At 47.9% G+C, this 18,745-nt stretch overlaps 1 protein-coding gene across 7 annotated transcripts in view; it reads left to right on the plus strand.

The window, feature by feature from the left end:
- St3gal3 (ST3 beta-galactoside alpha-2,3-sialyltransferase 3) overlaps window positions 1–18,745 on the plus strand; it is a 215,113-nt gene that overhangs the window by 101,102 nt on the left and 95,266 nt on the right. For all 7 annotated transcript variants that reach the window (XM_085698784.2, XM_048450503.3, XM_048450505.3 and 4 more), the window contains one exon: window positions 11,324–11,366. In XM_085698784.2, coding sequence (XP_085554910.1) covers window positions 11,324–11,366 — 43 coding nt within the window. The remainder of the gene's footprint in view (window positions 1–11,323; window positions 11,367–18,745) is intronic.

An 18,745-nucleotide genomic window follows, 5' to 3' on the forward strand; every position in this document is an offset into this window, starting at 1 on the left:
TAGAGATGCAGGGGTGAGCTCTGCCTTTGTGTGTGTGTGTGTGTGTGTGTGTGTGTGTGTGTATGTGTGTGTGTCCGTGTCCTGTTCATGGAAGTTAGCGATGTTTAAGTATGTGCAGCAGCAACTGATTTGAGCTGATCTTTACCGGCAGGGAATTTACCGGCAGGGCCTGAGTACCTATGGAATAAAAAACTAAAGCCAAGCACTCAGTCCCCAGGGATGTGTAGGGCGACTCTGGGGATCTAGGTCCCAGGAACAAATAGTCTAGTTCCTCAGCATGGATTTTTCTCCTGCATGGCAGTAACTTAAGGGAGAAACAAAATCCAGCAAATCTAACTTGTCAGGTGCCTGCGCTGTGGGCACACGTGCTGCTGACGATCCTGACACTTGCCTGCGGTAGAAGAACAGTTTCCTGCAGGAAATCAAGAGACTGGTTTCTAAAAGAGCACAGAACCAGTGGATTTGCTCATGAGACCTGCGAGCAGACAGCGGCCCAAAGGTAGTAAGGTCTGCAGGCTGGGTAGAGTGCACGGAGGTGCTTAGCTCTCAGCTGAGGTCAGAGAAGGCCGCATCTCCCACAACAAGCACAGCAGTGTATGAGTGTATGCCCTCACTTGCTTTCTGATGCTGCAGGGAAAAACCGGGACAAGCAATTTGGGGAGGAAAGGGTTTATTTCAGCTTACAGTTTATAATCCGTCAATGGATTCAGGGCGGGAGCCCAGAGGCAGGAACCGAAGCGGAGGCCATGGAGGAATGTTGTTTACTGGCTTGCTTGGCTCCCTACCCAGGGGTGGCACAACCTCCAAGGAGCAGGACCCTCCAGCATCAACTCTGCATCACGAATGCGGCCCACAGACTCGCTGCAGACACTCCAACAGAAGCGAAGGCGTTCCTCAATTGAGTGTATGTCTGCAGACCCTGTCTGTGTCGGGTTGACAAAACTAGCCAGCACAGTGCAGTTGTGAGAAAACAGGAGAAGCCTTCACTGTGCTTCTTCAATGGTGCTCCTTCACGGTGCTCCTTCACCGTCCTCCTTCACAATGCTCCTTCACCGTCCTCCACGATGCTCCTTCACGGTGCTCCTTCACGGTGCTCCTTCACGGTGCTCCTTCACGGTGCTTCTAGACCTTCAGAGGAGGTCCTCCGCTCAGGTGGTCTGAAATTACAAGCTGCAGAGGAAGAGTTACACCTCAGAGTGTGAGCGAGACACTGCCTAGGAAGAGAAGAATACCCAATAAGAGAAGGCCTTGACCTCCACACATAAATTACAGTTGTGTAGCTCGGTCTTTTTCGGGGGCTCCTAACAGTGGGAGCAGGGGCTGTCTCTGTTCTACTACCTGCTTTTGGGACCCCTTGTTCCTACTGGGTTGCTGCATCCAGCCTTAATAGGAGAGAAGGTGCCTCGTCTTATGCAACTTGATATGCGTGGGTGGCAGGCCTACATGGAGGCCTGCCCTGTTCTGAAGAGAAAGGAGGAGAAATGGATGGGGGGGAGGGGAAGGGACTGGGAGGAGAGGAGGGAGGGGAAACTGTGATCAGGCTGGAAAAAATTAAGAGAGAGAGAGAGAGAGAGAGAGAGAGAGAGAGAGATTGAACCAGTTTTGAAGAATGCAGAAAATCATCAAATAAAAAGGCTAGGATACTTTCCAGGCAAGAAACACTCACTTTTAATAAAACAACAACAAAAACGACATTGAAAGAACTCCAATTTCTCAAGAACTAGCTGCTGAGTGTGGCAGTGCGTGCCTGTAATCCCAGTCCTGGAGAGGTTGAGACAGGAGGGCTGTGAGCTCAGAGCCAGCGTAGACTACATGGGAACCCTACCTAACCCCTCACCGCCTACTTCTCTCCCGGGAAAACTGAATGAAAGGAGGCCAAGATGTCAGAACTCAGCACAGGGGAGAAGATAGGGCTTGAAAGGTAGGGAAAGGCCACACCGCAGAGTTCCTTTCTATACAAGATTATCTGTTAAATTGAGCTTTGGTGTGGGCTGTGCTTGCAGGGCTGGGGTACAGTGTTATATGTAGCGAGGGAGATGAGGGCATTACGGAGGACACCCTTGTAACAGCTCTCAGGCAGAGAGACTGCTCATCTGGAAGTCAATAAGAAAACAGGTTGGACACCAAGCCTGGAGGCTTATACCTGCAACTCCAGTGCTCAGGAGGCTGAGGCAGGAGGATCTCGAGTTCAAGGCCAGCCTGGACTACATAGATCCTGACTCAAAAAAGAAGACAGGTTACGAGGTGGCAGCCTATTCTACAGAGTGGAAAATGGGCGAGAACAACGGTGCCGGGTCAGGGAGCAGGGTCTGTGTTGAGACACGGAAGATGAGTTGGGCATAGGTGGTATGTGCCTATATCCCCATCTACTTGGGCAGCTGAGGCAGGAGGATCACTTGAGTCTAGGAGTTTGGGGGGCAGTGTGGGCAGCATAGTGAGTCCACATGGAAAGAAAGAGAATAATGGGTAAGGGGTGGGAATGTTCAAAATGAAGGGGGAAACGTGTACAAGAATTTGGAGATGATAAGAACTATGAAATAGTTCCTCCTGGCCAGATCATAAAATGTGGAGGGAGAGATGGCACAGGCAACACAATGACAGAGTAGGATGGGCCACTAGGGTCCTGAAGGATTTGCGAACCATGAGATTGGCATTTATCCCAGCAACAAGAGAGTCTACGCAATGGCATAAAAGCAGTTTGTGTCTCAAGTTTGTTTATCGTATAGAAAGACAGCTCTGGTTACAGGGCAGAGAAGCTGCGAGGAGAAAGGGAGACCAGTGGAGGCAGCTGCCATAATTCAGGCGAGGAGAAAATCTGTCACCAATCACAGGAAAGCGCAGAAAAGAAGCCATGTGATACGGCCTTTGGAGGCGGAAGCAAAAGGAAACCGTTAAAGGGCAAGGGATGAGAATGGCATCGTTTGTGGAATAAGAAGAAAGGCATAACGGATTTTCACCCACCATAACTGGGGGAATCAGGGAAAAGCAAGACTCAAGGATTCCTCTTGTTTTTCAAGCCTGTGGTACCACTCAAGGAGGTGAGGACCAGATGTCGGGCATGTGTGAGGGTGATAAAGATGATTTGTGTGAAGCATCCTCACTTGTCATCTCTAATGACTATTCGACGCCGTAGTAGGAAGCACTGATCAGGGGTGTAAGGCAGATGGCCCAAGGGGAGAGAGCTGTGCACAGAGAACTCTAGAGGTGTGCAGTGAGTCCCTCTGGACTGCTTGACTGATAATGTGGATGTGGAAGTTACAGGAACTAGGAAAGAACCATGGAAAGAGGCAAGTAGATTAATATCTAGAGGTTATTTGGGGTCAGGAATAGTGGAGCCAGTTCATAAAACACAGAGCATCCCGTAACGTACCGTAAAAGATGGTGCCTCGGTAATGGGGCAACATTAGTGATGCTGTAGAATTAGCCCTCGGCTACAGCCGCTCTTGCCTCCAGCTCTAACCTACAGAACTTACAAGCAAGCCTTCTTGAAATGATTGAGCTGTTTCTAAGAATGTAATTCTACCTCAAAACGATTAAGGTCTCCCCATGTACCACGTTCTAACAAGGTAAAAACCCGTATGGCTAGCCACCAACCAGATGCTGCTGGGTAATTCAGAGAAGGATGAAAATGAAATCCCAGAGAAGGAGGGGGAGAAAAATCAGTGAAGGCAAACCTAGAGATGATGTGAATATCAGCATTAGTAGGCCAGCGCATTATAACGCTTTCCATATGTTCCAGAATGCAGAGAAAGCTTGGGAACTTTATGGGAAGGCTTGGGAAATGTAAAGGAACTAGATATAAAAAGGATGGTGTCTGAGATGAAGAAATATACTGGCTGGCTCACCGACCCGTTAGATACAGTAGAGAAAGAGGGAGAAGAGAACTGGGAGATGTATCAATAGAGACTATTCAAAATGAAATGGGGTGAAAAATTACTAGGAAAACAGTGAGCCGAGCATTACAGAGGCGTGGGACTTCCGGCAGCCTCATCTGTAATTGAAAAAGAGAAGAAGGAAGAAAAATATTTGAATAAGTAACATCCAAGTTTTTTCTTCTTCTTCTTCTTCCAAATTTGATTAATACCCACAGATTCAGGACCCTCCACAAACCCCAAATCAAGAAAGGCTGTGAAGCCAGGGTGCTGCTTCCCTTCTCTTTCTCCAGGCAGGTGGCCTGAGCAGAAACCGGGCCCCTGGAGAGCCTCAGGCAAAACAAGGCCTCCCAGAGCAGAGCAGGCGGGGCCAGGCAGGAGGCCGAGGGGGAAAGCCAGGTGGTGAGAGCGGTGAGCTCAGGGAGCACTGTGAGCTTGATCCTTGTAGGAGGCTGTCAGGGAAGATGGATGAGAAGCAAGAATGGGGCCTGTGGCCCGCTGCTCCTCAGAGAGCTGGTGCTGCGAACATCGCCAGAGGTGGTTCCTACCGTTCCAAGGGGCCTTTGCTCAGGATGGCACATTCCTTCTGGTAAACCGTGTGTGTGTGTGTGTGTGTGTGTGTGTGTGTGTGTGTGTGTGTGTGTGTGGTGGAGACTTGTCACTTCCCCCAGCTCTTCCTCAGTGTCTGGGAACAGTTGCTGCAAATCTGGTCCATACCCACCCCTCACTAGGGGTTTCCAAACCAGGAACAGAGGGGATGAATTGTAGTCCCTTTCCATGGTAAGGCTCAAGATACCACCTACCCGTTGCTGGAGGCTGTGTTGAAAACTCCCGTGGGGAAAGTGAAGCCAGCCCAGGGGTGGCCCACTGGTCTGCGTGGTTCTACAGTCGGCCCTTCCCTAAGTTTAAACCCGAAACTATCCTATTGGGTTGGGGGTACAAGTCCAGTTTGCTTAGCATGGGCAAACTCTGGGTCCTTTCTCCTCAGTACCACAGAAAACTAAAACAGCAACCAAATAGCTAATCATGTAAGTTGCTGTTTGTCTGCACCAGTGCAGTTGAAAGTGCAGAACACACCACATAAATACTCCTAACCACAGAAATACTCCTTATTTGGGCTCCTGTGGCTTCCTGCCACCGCAGCAGCCTGCCTCTGCCGCCAAAGCAGTTTTAGCATCTCCTGTTGCCATGTGCCTTTCCACTGTCAGCTGAGCAACTTGTGGATCCCTTAAATGCACGCCAGGCACAGCTTGCTCTCTTGCTCCTTCCTTCTTCCTCTGGTCTCTGCCTGTCCGTCTGCCCGCCTCCCTCGTGTCCCCACTCTGACACGGGCTTGCATCTTTCACTGTTCCCCTGTAAGCTCCTCCTCTTGCACTAACTCTGTTGTGCATGGCGTGTTTGCATAGTGGCAGGGCCTGCCAAAAGGTACCCACTTCGCCCTTCTTTCTTAATCCTCTCACCTTCTGTCCCCTTAACGTTCTCAGTGTACAAGTCCATTGAAGTTCTTGATATTTCTGTAGTAACAAAAACCCGTGATCGCTTTGACGGACAAGTCCCGAATTAGAACATCTAGTCTTGTGTAATTTTCAGTTCATTCAGGGCTGTAGTTCTGAAGCCAGGTGTGGTGGTACACACCTTAATCCCAGCATTCTGAAGGCAGAAGCAGATCTCTGAGTTTGAGGCCTGCCTGGGCTATAATAGCAAGCTCTAGGCCAGCCAAGGCTATGTAGTGGGACCCTGTCTCAAAACCAAACCAAACCAAAGTTGTAGTTACTTCCTTTATCCTCATTAGGCCTTGGCCTATAGGGGCCGGCTTAGGGAAGAGGAGGCCTGCCGTCTGTCTTCTTTCTGCCCTCTCCCAATTGCCGGCTGCCCTTTCTGGCTTCCCTCAGATAGCTGTAGAGGAAGAGAAGGAAAATCTGGGTGAGTGCTGCACTCCCTGGATCCTGCATGTGTTTAAAGTTGATGCTGGGTGTTCCTGCAGGCCTTCGACAGACTCCAGCTTGTCCTGGGTGCTGTGCCTCAAGCCTTAATGCCTTTTCACAGCTCCCGGGAATCTGGATGGCTGCTGAGGGCCTGTCTGGTTCTCAACCTGTGGGCCGCAACCCCCTTGGATATCAGCTATTTCCATTAGGATTCATAATAGTAGCAAAATTACAGTTACGAAGTAGCAACAGAATAGTTTTATGGCTGGGGGCTCCCTCACTAAAGGATCAAAGCATTAGGAAGGTTGAGAAACACTGATCTAGGTGGATGTTTTGAGGAAGAAACTAAAAGCATATCCTCCTAGCTCATTCATAGGCGTGCAGGCCAGCCCCATGCAGCTCTCCTGCTATGGCGGCCCCTCACGGTGCTGCCAGACTTACCAGATGAGAAACCCTCTACAGGCAGCCCACTGTGTCTCCATGCTTTGACGGGCATGTAGTAAGTGTCCCTTGCCTGCCTGCCATGATAAGACAACACACCCGGCCTTCCAGAGGTGGGGTTCGTAACAGTTCTCCTCAAGGGAGTTTTCCAAGTGATCTCTTCATCTCTGACAACTGATTTTCCTGTATTTAATGTGAGGAGGGTCTTCAGCACTCTCTCTATATATGTGGAACTCATTACATTAAGGACTGGAGAGAAGGCCCAGTGCTTAAGAGTGTTTGCTGCTCTTGGAGAGTACCTCAGAATGGTTCTCAGCACTCACATTGGGTGGCTTCCAGCCACCTGCAAGTCCAGCTCCAAGGGATCTAATGCCCTCTCCTGGCCTCCTCAGACACCTGCACACAAGTGCTCATACAGATTCAAAGGCACACACACGCACACACAAGTTTTTTAAAAAGGAAATTGGTTACTTTTAAAACTTGACTGAAGCCAGGCGGTGGTGGCGCACGCCTTTAATCCCAGCACTTGAGAGGCAGAGGCAGGTGGATCTCTGAATTCAAGGCCAGCCTGGTCTACAGAGCTAGTTCCAGGACAGGCTCCAAAGCTACAGAGAAACCCTGTCTCGAAAAAAATAAACCAACAAAAAACTTAACTGAAATTTCTTTTCACATTAATTTATTTCTGCTTATGATTGCTGTGACCAAGTGATCTTGGTAAGAACAGCCAATAATATCTATGAAGTGTCTGTCCACTCATCATCTGGCAGGCCACAGCAGTTTGTTTAGATACCCTGCCGTAGGCACGGATCCTTGGGTCCTGCCGTAGGCACGTTTTGGTGTCTGTACACAATCTATAGGTACTGTTTCTTCAGTCTACTCCCTGTCTTTATAGAGTGATGAATTTTACCTTAAAAACAAAACCTAAGTCCTCACCTTGAAAAATAGCAACAAAAGCTCATCAGAAGATCGGTAATGAACGGGGCTCGGCTCCTAAGAACTGAAGAGAATGATCTGAAAGGATAGACCAGGGGGGCCTTGGAAGGGACATTCTTCAGAAAGGCCGTGCTGCCTGGGGATGGAGCTCAGTAGTAGGGTGCTTGCCCGGCACATGCAAACCTTGGGTTTCACTCCCAGCACGTGTGTGTGTGTGTGTTATAGGACAGAGTTCAAAATGGCTTTGGAAAATCACCAATTCTTGTAATCATGGTTGCCAGGCAGTGACTCCGTGAGGGTGATGGCGAGTTGTGGCTGTGACCGGACAACTCGGGATCACCGTGGATGTCAGCCTTTGGGCACATCTGGAAGGGAGTTTTTAAACTAGGCTAGCTGAGGCAGGAGGACACACCTTAAATTTGGGTGGCACCGTTCCATGAGCTGGAGTCCTGCACTGAATAAGAAGGGAGAGCCATTTAAGCTCCATTGCTGCCTGCCCCCTGACTATTCCAGCAGCCACCTCAGGCGCTTACCGCCAGGCTGCCTCGCCAGGATGGCCTGTGCCTTGAACTGTGACCCAGAATAAAACTCACTTATTTATGTTGCTTTTGTCACGTGTTTTCTCTCAACAAGAAGAAAAGTCCTAACACAGGGGTGATAATGGTTTCTCATGGTCTCAATAGCATTCTGCCCCACTTCCTCCATTAAGAATTGAAGTCAATCAAGCAGTGGTGGTGCCCACCTGTAATCCCAGCATTCAGGAGGCAGAAATGGATCTCTAAGTTCAACACTAGCCTGGTCTACAGAGTGAGTTCCAGGCCAGCCTGGACTACACAGAGAAACCCTGTCTCAAAAAGAAACAATTAAGGAAAAAAAAAAAGAATTGAAATCAGAGCCTTGGACATACTAAGCAAGCTCTCTACCACTGAGCTCCCTCCCCAGCCAGCCCCTTTTAAAGTTTTATTTTGAGATTTGGTCTTGCCAAATTGTCCAAGCTGCCTTTAAGCTTAACAACCTTCTTGAGTAATCAGGATTGTAGCTGTGTGCCCCTATACCCAACTTGGGTCTAGTTTTGGAAACACTTAGAATAATTGGTATGAAGCGTTGGCTCCGAAGGGTGTTGCGTTCTCCCCTTCCCTCATCTGTGTTGTGTTCTTGCTTGGCACCTGATGCTTGGGTTCCCCACAAGAGGGAAGGCCTCCTCCGACTTCTGGAAGGAGTCCACTGGGGTGTGGTACACTGTGTGCCCTTAGTTATGGAGAACAGCAGTGTGAAGACTGCCCCAAAGCAGCCACCACGCAGGGACAGCCACAAATATCAGGCAGGCTGGTGATGTTTCTTTTCCCTAGAATGCTGGAATACAAGTGTTGAAAGAATATTCAACTATGAACAGCTCTTTTTCAATGTATCTTTTCTTTCTTTTTTTGTTTCAGTGTATCTTTAGTTTTTAGAATTGAAGCCTTTTTGTTTTTCTTGCTGGTTTTTGTAAGTTCCTAACATAGGAAATAAAGTCCTGTGACTATGAATCAGAGAAAAAACTAGAATGATCTGAGGAACGCTTCTCTTACCAGAGGGAATTCTCCTGGGAGACAAGCCTTCTGTTTCGTTTTGTGACCTTGTTGATGCTTTCAGTGTTACGATGTCTTCCCTCAGGTTGAGGTTAAGTAAGCACACTTTCTGAGCAAGCATGAGGACCTGAGTTCAAATCTCCACCACCCACATAAAAAGCCGGGTGTGCCCATGCATACCCATAGCCTGCTCTGTATGAACAGAGACAGGAGGATTGCTGGCACTTGCTGACCAGTAGCCTAGCTCCAGGTTCAGTCAGAGACCATGTCTCAAGGGAATAAAGTGGGGAGTAATAGAGCAGGACACACACACACACACACACACACACACACACACACACACACACACACGCCCCTCCTGTCATAGCCCTCTGACTGTAACAGCCAGGTGCCTGTCTTAACTGCCTCACAGTACTCTGTGGTACTTTTTGCTGTTGTTTTTTGTGTTTTTTTGTTTTTGTTTTTGTTTTTCAAGACAGGGTATCTCTGTGTAGCCCTGGCCATCCTGGAACTTTCTCTGTAGACCAGGCTGGCCTCGAGCTCAGAGATCCACCTGCCTCTCTCTCCTGAGTGCTGGGACTAACGGTGTGCACCACCCCCGTCCTGTTCTTTGTGGTACTTTTTGATGTGCATGAATTCTGTCTTGATTGCTTATTAAAAGTCGAGTTCCTTGAAAGCCTTGTTGCTCGGTCTCTGCTGTGAGGTTTGGTCTTGATACTCTGTTTCAGCCTCAGAGGGCTGTCAGAGGCAGGCCAGTTGACTTTGACACAGACGCACCCAGCCGTCATCGAGCAGCGGTGGAAGCAACAACTCCATGGCACTTAAATCATTTTTCTTGTGAAAAAAAAAAAAGTTTTTGAGGCCACAGAAAACATCCTTGAAGTATAATAGCCAGAGTTCTCCCACTTTATTGTGTGGAAACTCTGAGCCATGAAATCCATGCTTTGTATTTCATTTGAGCTGTGGAAAATCTTGGAGGCAGATCTGAAATCCGCAGCAGGCACACAGGGCCCAGGTTCGCTGGTGGCATAGTCCCCTCAGCTGCACTTCGTTTCTGTGTGTTTCTCCCCCACCCCCAGAGTCCTTTCTGGAAGCCCGTGTCTACACGATGTTTAACACTGTGTATTAGTTCCTTTTCAGTTGCTGTGCTGAAACACCATGACCCAGGCAGCTAATAGAGGGAAGAGCAGAGCCTGTCATCGAGGGGCAGGGCAGCTAGAGATGGCGGCTGAGGGCTCGCCTACTGAACCTTAATCAGGAAGCTGAGAGGGCAAACCCGGAATGGGATGGGGCTTTGAAATCCTAAAGTCTACCCCCAGCTATGTCCTTCCTCCAACAAGGCCCCACCTGCTAAGCCTTCCCAGACCCTGCTACCAACTAGGGACCAAACCTTCAAATGCAGAGCCAATGGCTACATTCACATTTAAACTACTACAGACTGCTTTAATCTCACTTTGAAACATGGTAAAATGCCAAAATGCTAGGGGCTTTGGTGTATTATAAAAATCTGGCCAATATTTCTTCTTAAATCTCCTTTTTATGGTCTTGGACCCCACAGTCTCATGGTTTTCACGCTGAGAGTTGCTGCCGTGGAACTGAGGATCTTGTGGCTGACTCCATCTTCACTCCAATTGGTTCGCTTTCTGTTGCTGTGAAAAAACATTGACTGAAGCCAGTTTGAGGTCAGGGGTGGTGGCGCACGTCTTTAATCTCAGCACTTGGGAGGCAGAGGCAGGCAGATCTCTATGAGTTCAAGGCCAGCCTGGTCTACAGATCAAGTTCTAGGACAGCCAGGGCTATCCTATCTTATAAAACTCTATCTTATAAAACCAAAAAAGAAAACAAACAAGAAAAACCATATCACCACCAACAACTTGGGTTTGGAGGAAGGTTCTGTTTCGTCTTACAGGTTAAAATCTATCATCAAAGCCGAGACAGCAGTCTGAAACAGAAACCATGGAGGCGTGCTGTTGACTTGCTCCCCCTTGTTTAGTTAGCTTTCTTTTATACATTTAGGCACACCTACCTACGTATGGCACCACACACAGTGGACTGGACTCCCCTGTATCAGTCAGTAATTCGGGAAATGCTTCAGGAACCTGTCCACAGGGCATTCTGATTGAGACAGCCCCCAAATGAGATGCCCGGAGATAGCCGTGTGTTGTGTCAGCTTGACAAGAGATGCTCACGAGGAGAGCAGTTCATTGACCAGATTCTGTGCTTGGAGCTTTGAGGAACCTGCGATGACTTCAGGCCTCGTTCTCCAGAGTCCAGTCTCTGATTTACCAAATTTCAGTTTCAAGCGCCATGTTTATCCCAGAAAACAATTCTAAATTAGCATAGGGCAGGCCGCAAAGACCTAGAAAACAGCTGCTTCCGAACCTGGCTCTCCAGACAAAATAAGTGTTCAGTTTATGTTATGTGACTAAATTTGGTTATGGCATATGTGTTGGTTTCTTTGAAGCATTTGAATTACGTATCCTTTTCCCAAGCACTGCTTGACCTCATGGCGTAGCTCTGGGAATGTGACCACAGTGGTAGCAAAGGCTTGTTCTCAGTGACATCTTCTGCTCTTCCTTTTCAGAGTATGATCGGCTGGGTTTCCTTCTGAAGCTGGACTCTAAACTGTAAGTAGAATGGGGAAACGTTTGACTCTCGGCAGATATCTGTAAAAGCCGAGGTCTAGCTTGGAAGGGCCACCCTCTTACCTCTTTAGTTTGGAGGGGACTCCCTGGGGTCTCTGTCCTCAGATTGCAAGCAGAATCTTCAAGCATGTTCCTGTCTACAGGGCCCTGGAATAGCTTCTCCCACAGAGTGGGCGTGATGGAGAAACTGGCAAAGATGCCCTCCCACCAGGCAGACCTGTGCTTGTTTCCTTCTTCCGCCCGTTGAGCTGTCTTTCCTCTCACAGGCAGACCTCTCTGTCTGCTTCTCAGAGGCTTGGTACCTGTGCCCAGCACTGCCTGTCCCTGTCGTGCCGCGTGGAAAACCCCAGGATTACTTACTCTCTGCACCAAATTGTCTTCTGTGTTTCCTTTTAATTTCTTACCTTGTTGTCTTCCAATTGTCTGGTTATCTTATAAATGTGATGATTATTAATTTATTAAGGGCACAGGCTCAGAGTCAGGCAAAGCTTGGTTCAAGCCCCAGATTGCCACTTACTGAACTTGTGATCTTGGGCAAGTGCCTTAGCATCTTTGAGCCCATTTTGTCTGTAAGATGAAGACAGTATCCATACTTTATAAGTTGTTAGAAGGATTTAATTGAAGTGGTTAACTCTGGGGCCTGTGAGTACTGGAGATCCAATTCTCCAGCAGTCTCTCCTGGTCTCTCTTGTGCCAAAGCAGCATAGGTGTAGTTTTGTTAGATGTTCAGTAAACCCCGAATGCTTGGATAGATGGATAGGTGGTGGTTGGCTAAGTAGAAGTGGAGTGGGTAGGTGGATGGATGGATGGATGGATGGATGGGTTTATGCATAGATGAGGGGGTGGATGGGTAGATGGATGAACAGAAACCCATGTGATCACCACACTAGAAGTTGGGTCTTTGTCCACTCTATTCTTTTATTCCCTGCACAGGATCACTCACATGGTTGATACTTAGTTCCTTCTGTTGTCAGCCATCGTGGTGCTCCTGTGTCCCTGAGATGTAATGTCATGGAAGACCAGAGTTTCATCTCCTTCCTTGCCCTTTTGCATAAGGTCTTATATACAGCTGCTTCAGATGGTAATCGCCACACCTATATTAAATCATCCCTGCGAAGCTTTCCCGTGGGACTGTCTGGCCGCTGGCCCCTTCCCCGGGAATCTAGAGTCTTGGCTCTGGTGCCTCGAGCTATGTGTTCAGGCTCTGTAGCTCTCCCAGCTTTTAGATGTCACAGAGGCAGCTTCCAGGGAAGAATTGTCTGATCTCTTTTTACAAGGCAGGCAGAGAGATGTTAGGTCCATATCAACATCTGGGGTGTGGTCTTGATTGTGCTAAAGAGTCGCAGGCTTTCCTCTTGGAAATGTCTCCCTTCAGTGCTATGCACAGAAAAACAAAGCAAATCAAGTATAAGCCATAAACAAGTGAAATGCCTCCAGACCAGCAAAGAGGCAATAATTACCAAGTCGAATCGTACAGATGCACAAAGGAGATGTTACCGTGGACGTGCCAACGGCAGTGTTTAAGCTGTCTTTGGCAGTGGAGGAGGAGGCAGCATCCACCCCGCTGTCTTGACAGTTGAGCAGTAGGAGATAGATCTCTGTGGAGCTTGCTGCTGCGTACCAGGCCAATCCCATGGATTGATGAGAAGATTTGGACTTTGGCCAAGAAATTGACTTAGCCCTGTATTTAACTCACACTGTGAGGGGCAGGCCAGAGCTTTTCTGCCACACTGTGAGGGGTAGGCTAGAACCTTCCTGCCACACTGTGAGGGACGGGATAGAACCTACCTGCCACACTGTGAGGGGTGGGCTAGAACCTTCCCGCCACACTGTGAGGGGCAGGCCAGAGCTTTTCTGCCACACTGTGAGGGGTGGGCTAGAACCTTCCCGCCACACTGTAAGGGACGGGATAGAACCTACCTGCCACACTGTGAGGGGTGGGCTAGAACCTGTCTCTGCTGCTTTGTGTTATGTGACCTTAAACATCCCATTCAAGCTTCTTGAACCCCAATTTTTCCCTTATGAAAAATGTGGACTATTCAGTTACATCGTTGTGGTTTATAGAGAATGAAAGAAAGCCTTGTATAATCTGTTGTAAATATGCAAATGCAAGGATTTCTTTGTTCATCTTAACTCGGGTTAATCTAGCTTCTTGAGCATAAAAATATCTATGTTCTGTAAGATGTCTGCTGCTTTCTCTTTAAATACTGCCTCTCCATCATCTTCCACTTATCCACACTCCCTACTCTTCAAAGTCTCTGCTTAGATCTTAGAGCTTCCAGTCTAACCTGTTAAAGTCTCCATATGTGCCACTTTTTAACCCTTTCCATGCTGAACTGTAACCGCAGAGGGCTCCGTGTAAGAATAAACTAGACTTAACCCTGAACCTCCAGGCCAGGATTATCAGGTGCTTACCCTAGCTCTGAGTGGATTAGGCTAAGAAGTCTGCAGACAAAAACACTTGCTGTTGATTCCCTGAGTCTCATCCTTGGGTAAGCTAGGAGCTCCCAAGGCCACGTGTAAAATCCCCAGATTTGGCAAGTGCCGCCTAGCACCTGGCGGGAGCACACTCAGACCTTCTCCGGAAAAGCATGTGGACTCCTGGCAAGTCGCCATTCAAAGAAGTGAGCAGTTCCCAGTAGAGAATAACGCACAAGGGAGCGACAAACCGCCATTGGCAGGGACCGTGACAAACAGCAGGCCATGGGAGGGGACAACTGGCAGAGATTTCCCAAGTTGGAATGACCGGTCATAAAACAATCCTGTGTACCACACAAGACTGAACTACATGGGATTAAGAACTGTAAAATAGAACCTTCGATTTTAAAAAAATAAAATAAATAGGATTCCTGGGAGTTTCTCTAGTGCAGGTTTCTTGCTAGCCCCATAATGGCTCCCTCAATCAAGGTATCTCTTTCCTTGCTCTCCCTCTCTGTCCTTCCCTCATCTCAGCCATCGCTGTCCCTCAAGTTCTTCTTTTCCCTCCTCTTCTCCTTCCCTCTCCCCTTCCCCCCAGTCCCCACACTCCCAATTTTCTCAGGTGATCTTGTCTATTTCCCCTTTCCAGGGGGATCCATGTATGTTTCTCTTAGCGTTCTCCTTGTTACCTAGCTTCTCTGGGGTTGTGCATTATAGGCTTGTTATCATTTGGATACATCCAGTGGATACATCACTGGATGTATATCATACATCCAGTGTCCATTTATGAGTGAGTACATACTGTATTTGTCTTTCTGAGTCTGGGTTACCTCACTCAGGATGGTTTTTTTCCTAGTTCCATTCATTTCAAGATGCAAATTTCAAGATGTCACTGTTTTTTTTGTTGTTGTTTTGTTTTTTTATCACTGAGTAGTACTCCATTGTGTAAACATACTACATTTTCTTTATTTGTTCTTCAATTGAGAGGCATCTAGGTTGTTTCCATGTTCTGGTTATTATGAATAATGCTGCTATAAACATGGTTGAGCAAATATCCTTCTAGTATAATTGAGCATTCTTTGGTTATTTGCCCAAGAGTGGTATTGCTGGGTCTTGAGGTAGACTGACTCCCAGTTTTCTGAGAAACCACCATACCGATTTCCAGAGAGGTTGTACACCCCCCAGCAATGGAGGAGTGTTCCCCTTATTCCACATCCTCTCCAGAATAATCTGTCAGTCATTGGTGGTTTTGTTCTTAGCCATTTTGACATGTGTAAGATGGTATCTCAGAGTCATTTTGATATGCATTTCCCTGATGGCTAAGGATGTTGAACATTTCCTTAAGTGTCTTTCAGCCATTTTAGATTCTTCTGTTGAGAATTCTCTATTTAGATCTGTACCCCATAAGACCCTAAGCAATTGTGGAGAGGGTGCCTGAACTGGCCTTGCCCTGTAGTCAGATTGGTGACTATCTTAAATGTCATCATAGAACCTTCATCCAGCAACTGATGGCACAGATGCAGAGATCCATAGCAGAAAACTAGGCTGAGCTCCCAAAGTCCAGTCAAAGAGAGGGAAGAGCGATAATACAAGCAAAAGGGCTGATACCATGATGGGGATACCCACTTAAACATCTTACTCGAGCTAATGGAAGCTCACTGACTCCTGCCTGACAGTGGGGGAACCATCATAGGACCAAACTAGACCCTCTGAATATGATGACTGTTGCATGACTGGGGTAGACTGTGGGGCCACTGGCAGTGCGACCAGGATTTATCCTTACTGCTTATACTGGCTTTTTGGAACCCATTCTCTTTGGAAGGATACCTTGCTTAGCCTAGATATAGTGGGGAGGGCCTTTATTCTCAAAACAATGTGCTTGACTTTGGTGACTTCCCATGAGAAGCCTTACCCTTTCCAAGTAGTGAATGGGAGGTTTGGGGGGGAAGAAGGAGGGAGCGGGAAGAGGGGAGGAAGTGGGAACTGGGATTGGTAGGTAAAATGAGAAAAAAATAGTTTTTTTTTCCAAAAAAATAAATTTTAAAAAAGTACCAATAAGTAAATAAATAAATAATAAGTCAGCAGCAAAATGTCTCAGCCAGGAAGGGTGCTTGCTGCTGAGCCTGCTCACCTGAGTTCAGTCTTTCTAACCAACACGGTAAAAGGAGAGAGTCGATTCCTGTAAGTTATCCTCTGACTTCCACACTCAGGCCGTAGCACACACGCACCTACCATGACCACTCAATAAATAAACTTTTAAAAGATCATAAATGAGCTTCTCGAAATCAAAGTTACAATAGTCAGACTTTAAATCTTAATAGAAGGGGTTAGCAGCAGAGACACAAATGAAGACAGCAAGCTGGGAGGTAAGCCAGGTAGCAAAAACTTAAAGGTCTGGGGACATTCCTTTTTGCCCCTCCCCTCCTCTCTCCATCTGGGGTGTATGTGTGCCGCATTGCATGTGCTGTGTTTGAAAACCAGAGGGAGATGTTGGATGTCCTGCCCCGTTGCTCTCCACCTTATTGCTTGACAGGATCAGCCTGCCATTGAACCTGAAGCTCAAGGCAAAGTCTAGCATTCGGGAAGACAATACCTTTTGGTAGCCGAAAACATAAATTGTGGATGCCAGTCATGGCGGTACATACCTGTAATCCCTGTATGTGGGATTCCTGTAGGGGGAATCTCCAGTTCCAGGCCAGCCTGGGCTAAATGGCAGAAATGGCAGATCAAGGTCAGCCTGGGCTACAAGGAAAGACCGAGAGAGAGAGAGAGAGAGAGAGAGAGAGAGAGAGAAGAGGAGAGGAGAGGAGAGGAGAGGAGAGGAGAGGAGAGGAGAGGAGAGGAGAGGAGAGGAGAGGAGAGGAGAGGAGAGGAGAGGAGAGGAGAGGAGAGAAGAGAAGAGAAGAGAGAGGAAGGAAGGAAGGAAGGAAGGAAGGAAGGAAGGAAGGAAGGAAGGAAGGAAGGAAGGAAACAGGGCTGGCAAGGTGACTCAGTAGGTAAAGGCACTTGCAGACCTCAATTTGATCCCCAGGAATCACATGATAGAGGGAATTAACTCTTATAAGTTGTCCCCTGACCTCTTCTCATGTGCCCATACCTACACACAGTAAATAAATAAATATGTAACTATAAATTAAAACAAAAAAGAGGCTCTAGAATCGGGCATAGGTTTTAAATGCCAAGGTCTACATCTCACTAGCTCTGACTTTGGGCTTCTATTTAATCAGTAAAAGTATCGGATTCCCATAAGAGTACTGACCCCAGAATGAGATGCAGCCACCCCTGTATCTTAATCCGGAGTCTTCTATTGGCTTACTGTCAGAGAAGACAGAACTTCCAAACAAAATGTGTCCTCTGCTTGCCTCTGCTCTGTACTTCATCTGTACATTCATTCGTTTGGCAAATACATCTTTACACCAACTGTATGCTCTGTGCATAGGGTAAAACTGAAAAGTCTGTGCCACATTCGCTTAGTGAGCAGAGGGGGCATAGACAACAGCAGCGAGGGTGGCATTGCTGGGCAGCGTAAGCAATGCCTGCTTTGTTTCTAAAATAAGGGTGGTCTCTATACCGATGGTTCAGATACATGGTGGAGTACGGAGGGTGTGCCAGGCATCCCCAGGTGTGCAATGCAGAGACGAAAAGCCCCCTTCACGGAAGGTGAAAGAAGCGGTGTTTCCAGAGGAGACCTTAGGCTTCTCCAAGAGCAGAAGGTAAAAAGAACACTCACCGAGGAGGCTGCGGATACAAAGGCAGGGATGCCTCATGGAATATAATTGGCCTTAGAGTAAGGAGCCAGGTGAGTGGAAGTTAGGCCGACAAGATCTGGAGAACGAATGATGAGAAAACCATCAAGGAGATCGTGGGGAGAGTGAATGAGAGCTACCAGCCGTGCAGGTTCTTAGAGACTTAAATGTTCCGTCTAATTTCATGAAGAATTCCATGTGAAGGCAAAGGAATAAAAGCAGCAGCTTTCGGCCCCAAGAGCCCCTTGAAAGCCAGGCCAGCTGAGAAAGGCCTCTAACCTGGGCCAGTCTGAAGCCCTGCCGGGAGAGGCGGAGGGCGGCAGCACATGCCTGTCTTCCCAGCTACTCAGGTGGCCAAGCCAGGAGTATCACATGTTCTAGGCCAACCAGAGCCACCTAGTTATCGCTGTCTCAGCAGCAGCAACAACAAAACATGGGAACAAGAGGGATGAGGGAGGCTGCCAGAGGTAAATGTACTGAACCTTGCCACGTTCTGCCTTAAGACTTGCAAAGGGAAGCATTTTATACCCGTTGCCATGCTGGATATTCTGTGGTACCTCTTCCTCTTATCAGTTATGTAGGTGACCTCATCCGTCTTACCTCGTCTGTCTGCTGGCTTTATGAGTCCTCTACATGCTGATGACTCCCAAGTTTTTATCAAGCTCAGTCCTTTTCTCCCACACTTCAGAGTCATTGACCCAGGACTTCCCTTGGCCGTGTTTTTGGCTTCTCACAGTTCACATATCTAGAACCAAGCTCCAATATTCATAGCCTGGCCTCCCAGAATCTTTCTTACCTCAGAAAATAGCAGCTCCATTCCCCCCAGTTGCCTGAGTGAAAAGCCAGTGTATCACCTCTTTGACTCTGAAACAGAGCCATCAGCAAGTTCGGTTAGCTTTCTCTTAAGTACAGCATTTCTGGTCCAGCCTCCTCCTGCCTGCAGGTCATCAGCATCCCAGGTCCAGCCTCCTCCAGCCCCCAGGCCATCAGCATCCCTGGTCCAGCCTCCTCCTGCCTGCAGGTCATCAGCATCCCAGGTCCAGCTTCTTCCTGCCCCCAGGCCATTACCTTATGCTGACAGCCATCTCTGCACACCATGTCGGCTCTCCCAGCTGCTCTCTGCTCATATACTTGCCTGCCAGCATGCACTAGTCAGCTTTCTGATGAACTTGAATGGAGGAAATGTTTGTTCTTGCT

Source organism: Myodes glareolus, chromosome 3 (genome assembly GCF_982192425.1).
Source record: "Myodes glareolus chromosome 3, mMyoGla1.1, whole genome shotgun sequence".
Taxonomy (NCBI): Eukaryota; Metazoa; Chordata; class Mammalia; order Rodentia; family Cricetidae; genus Myodes; species Myodes glareolus.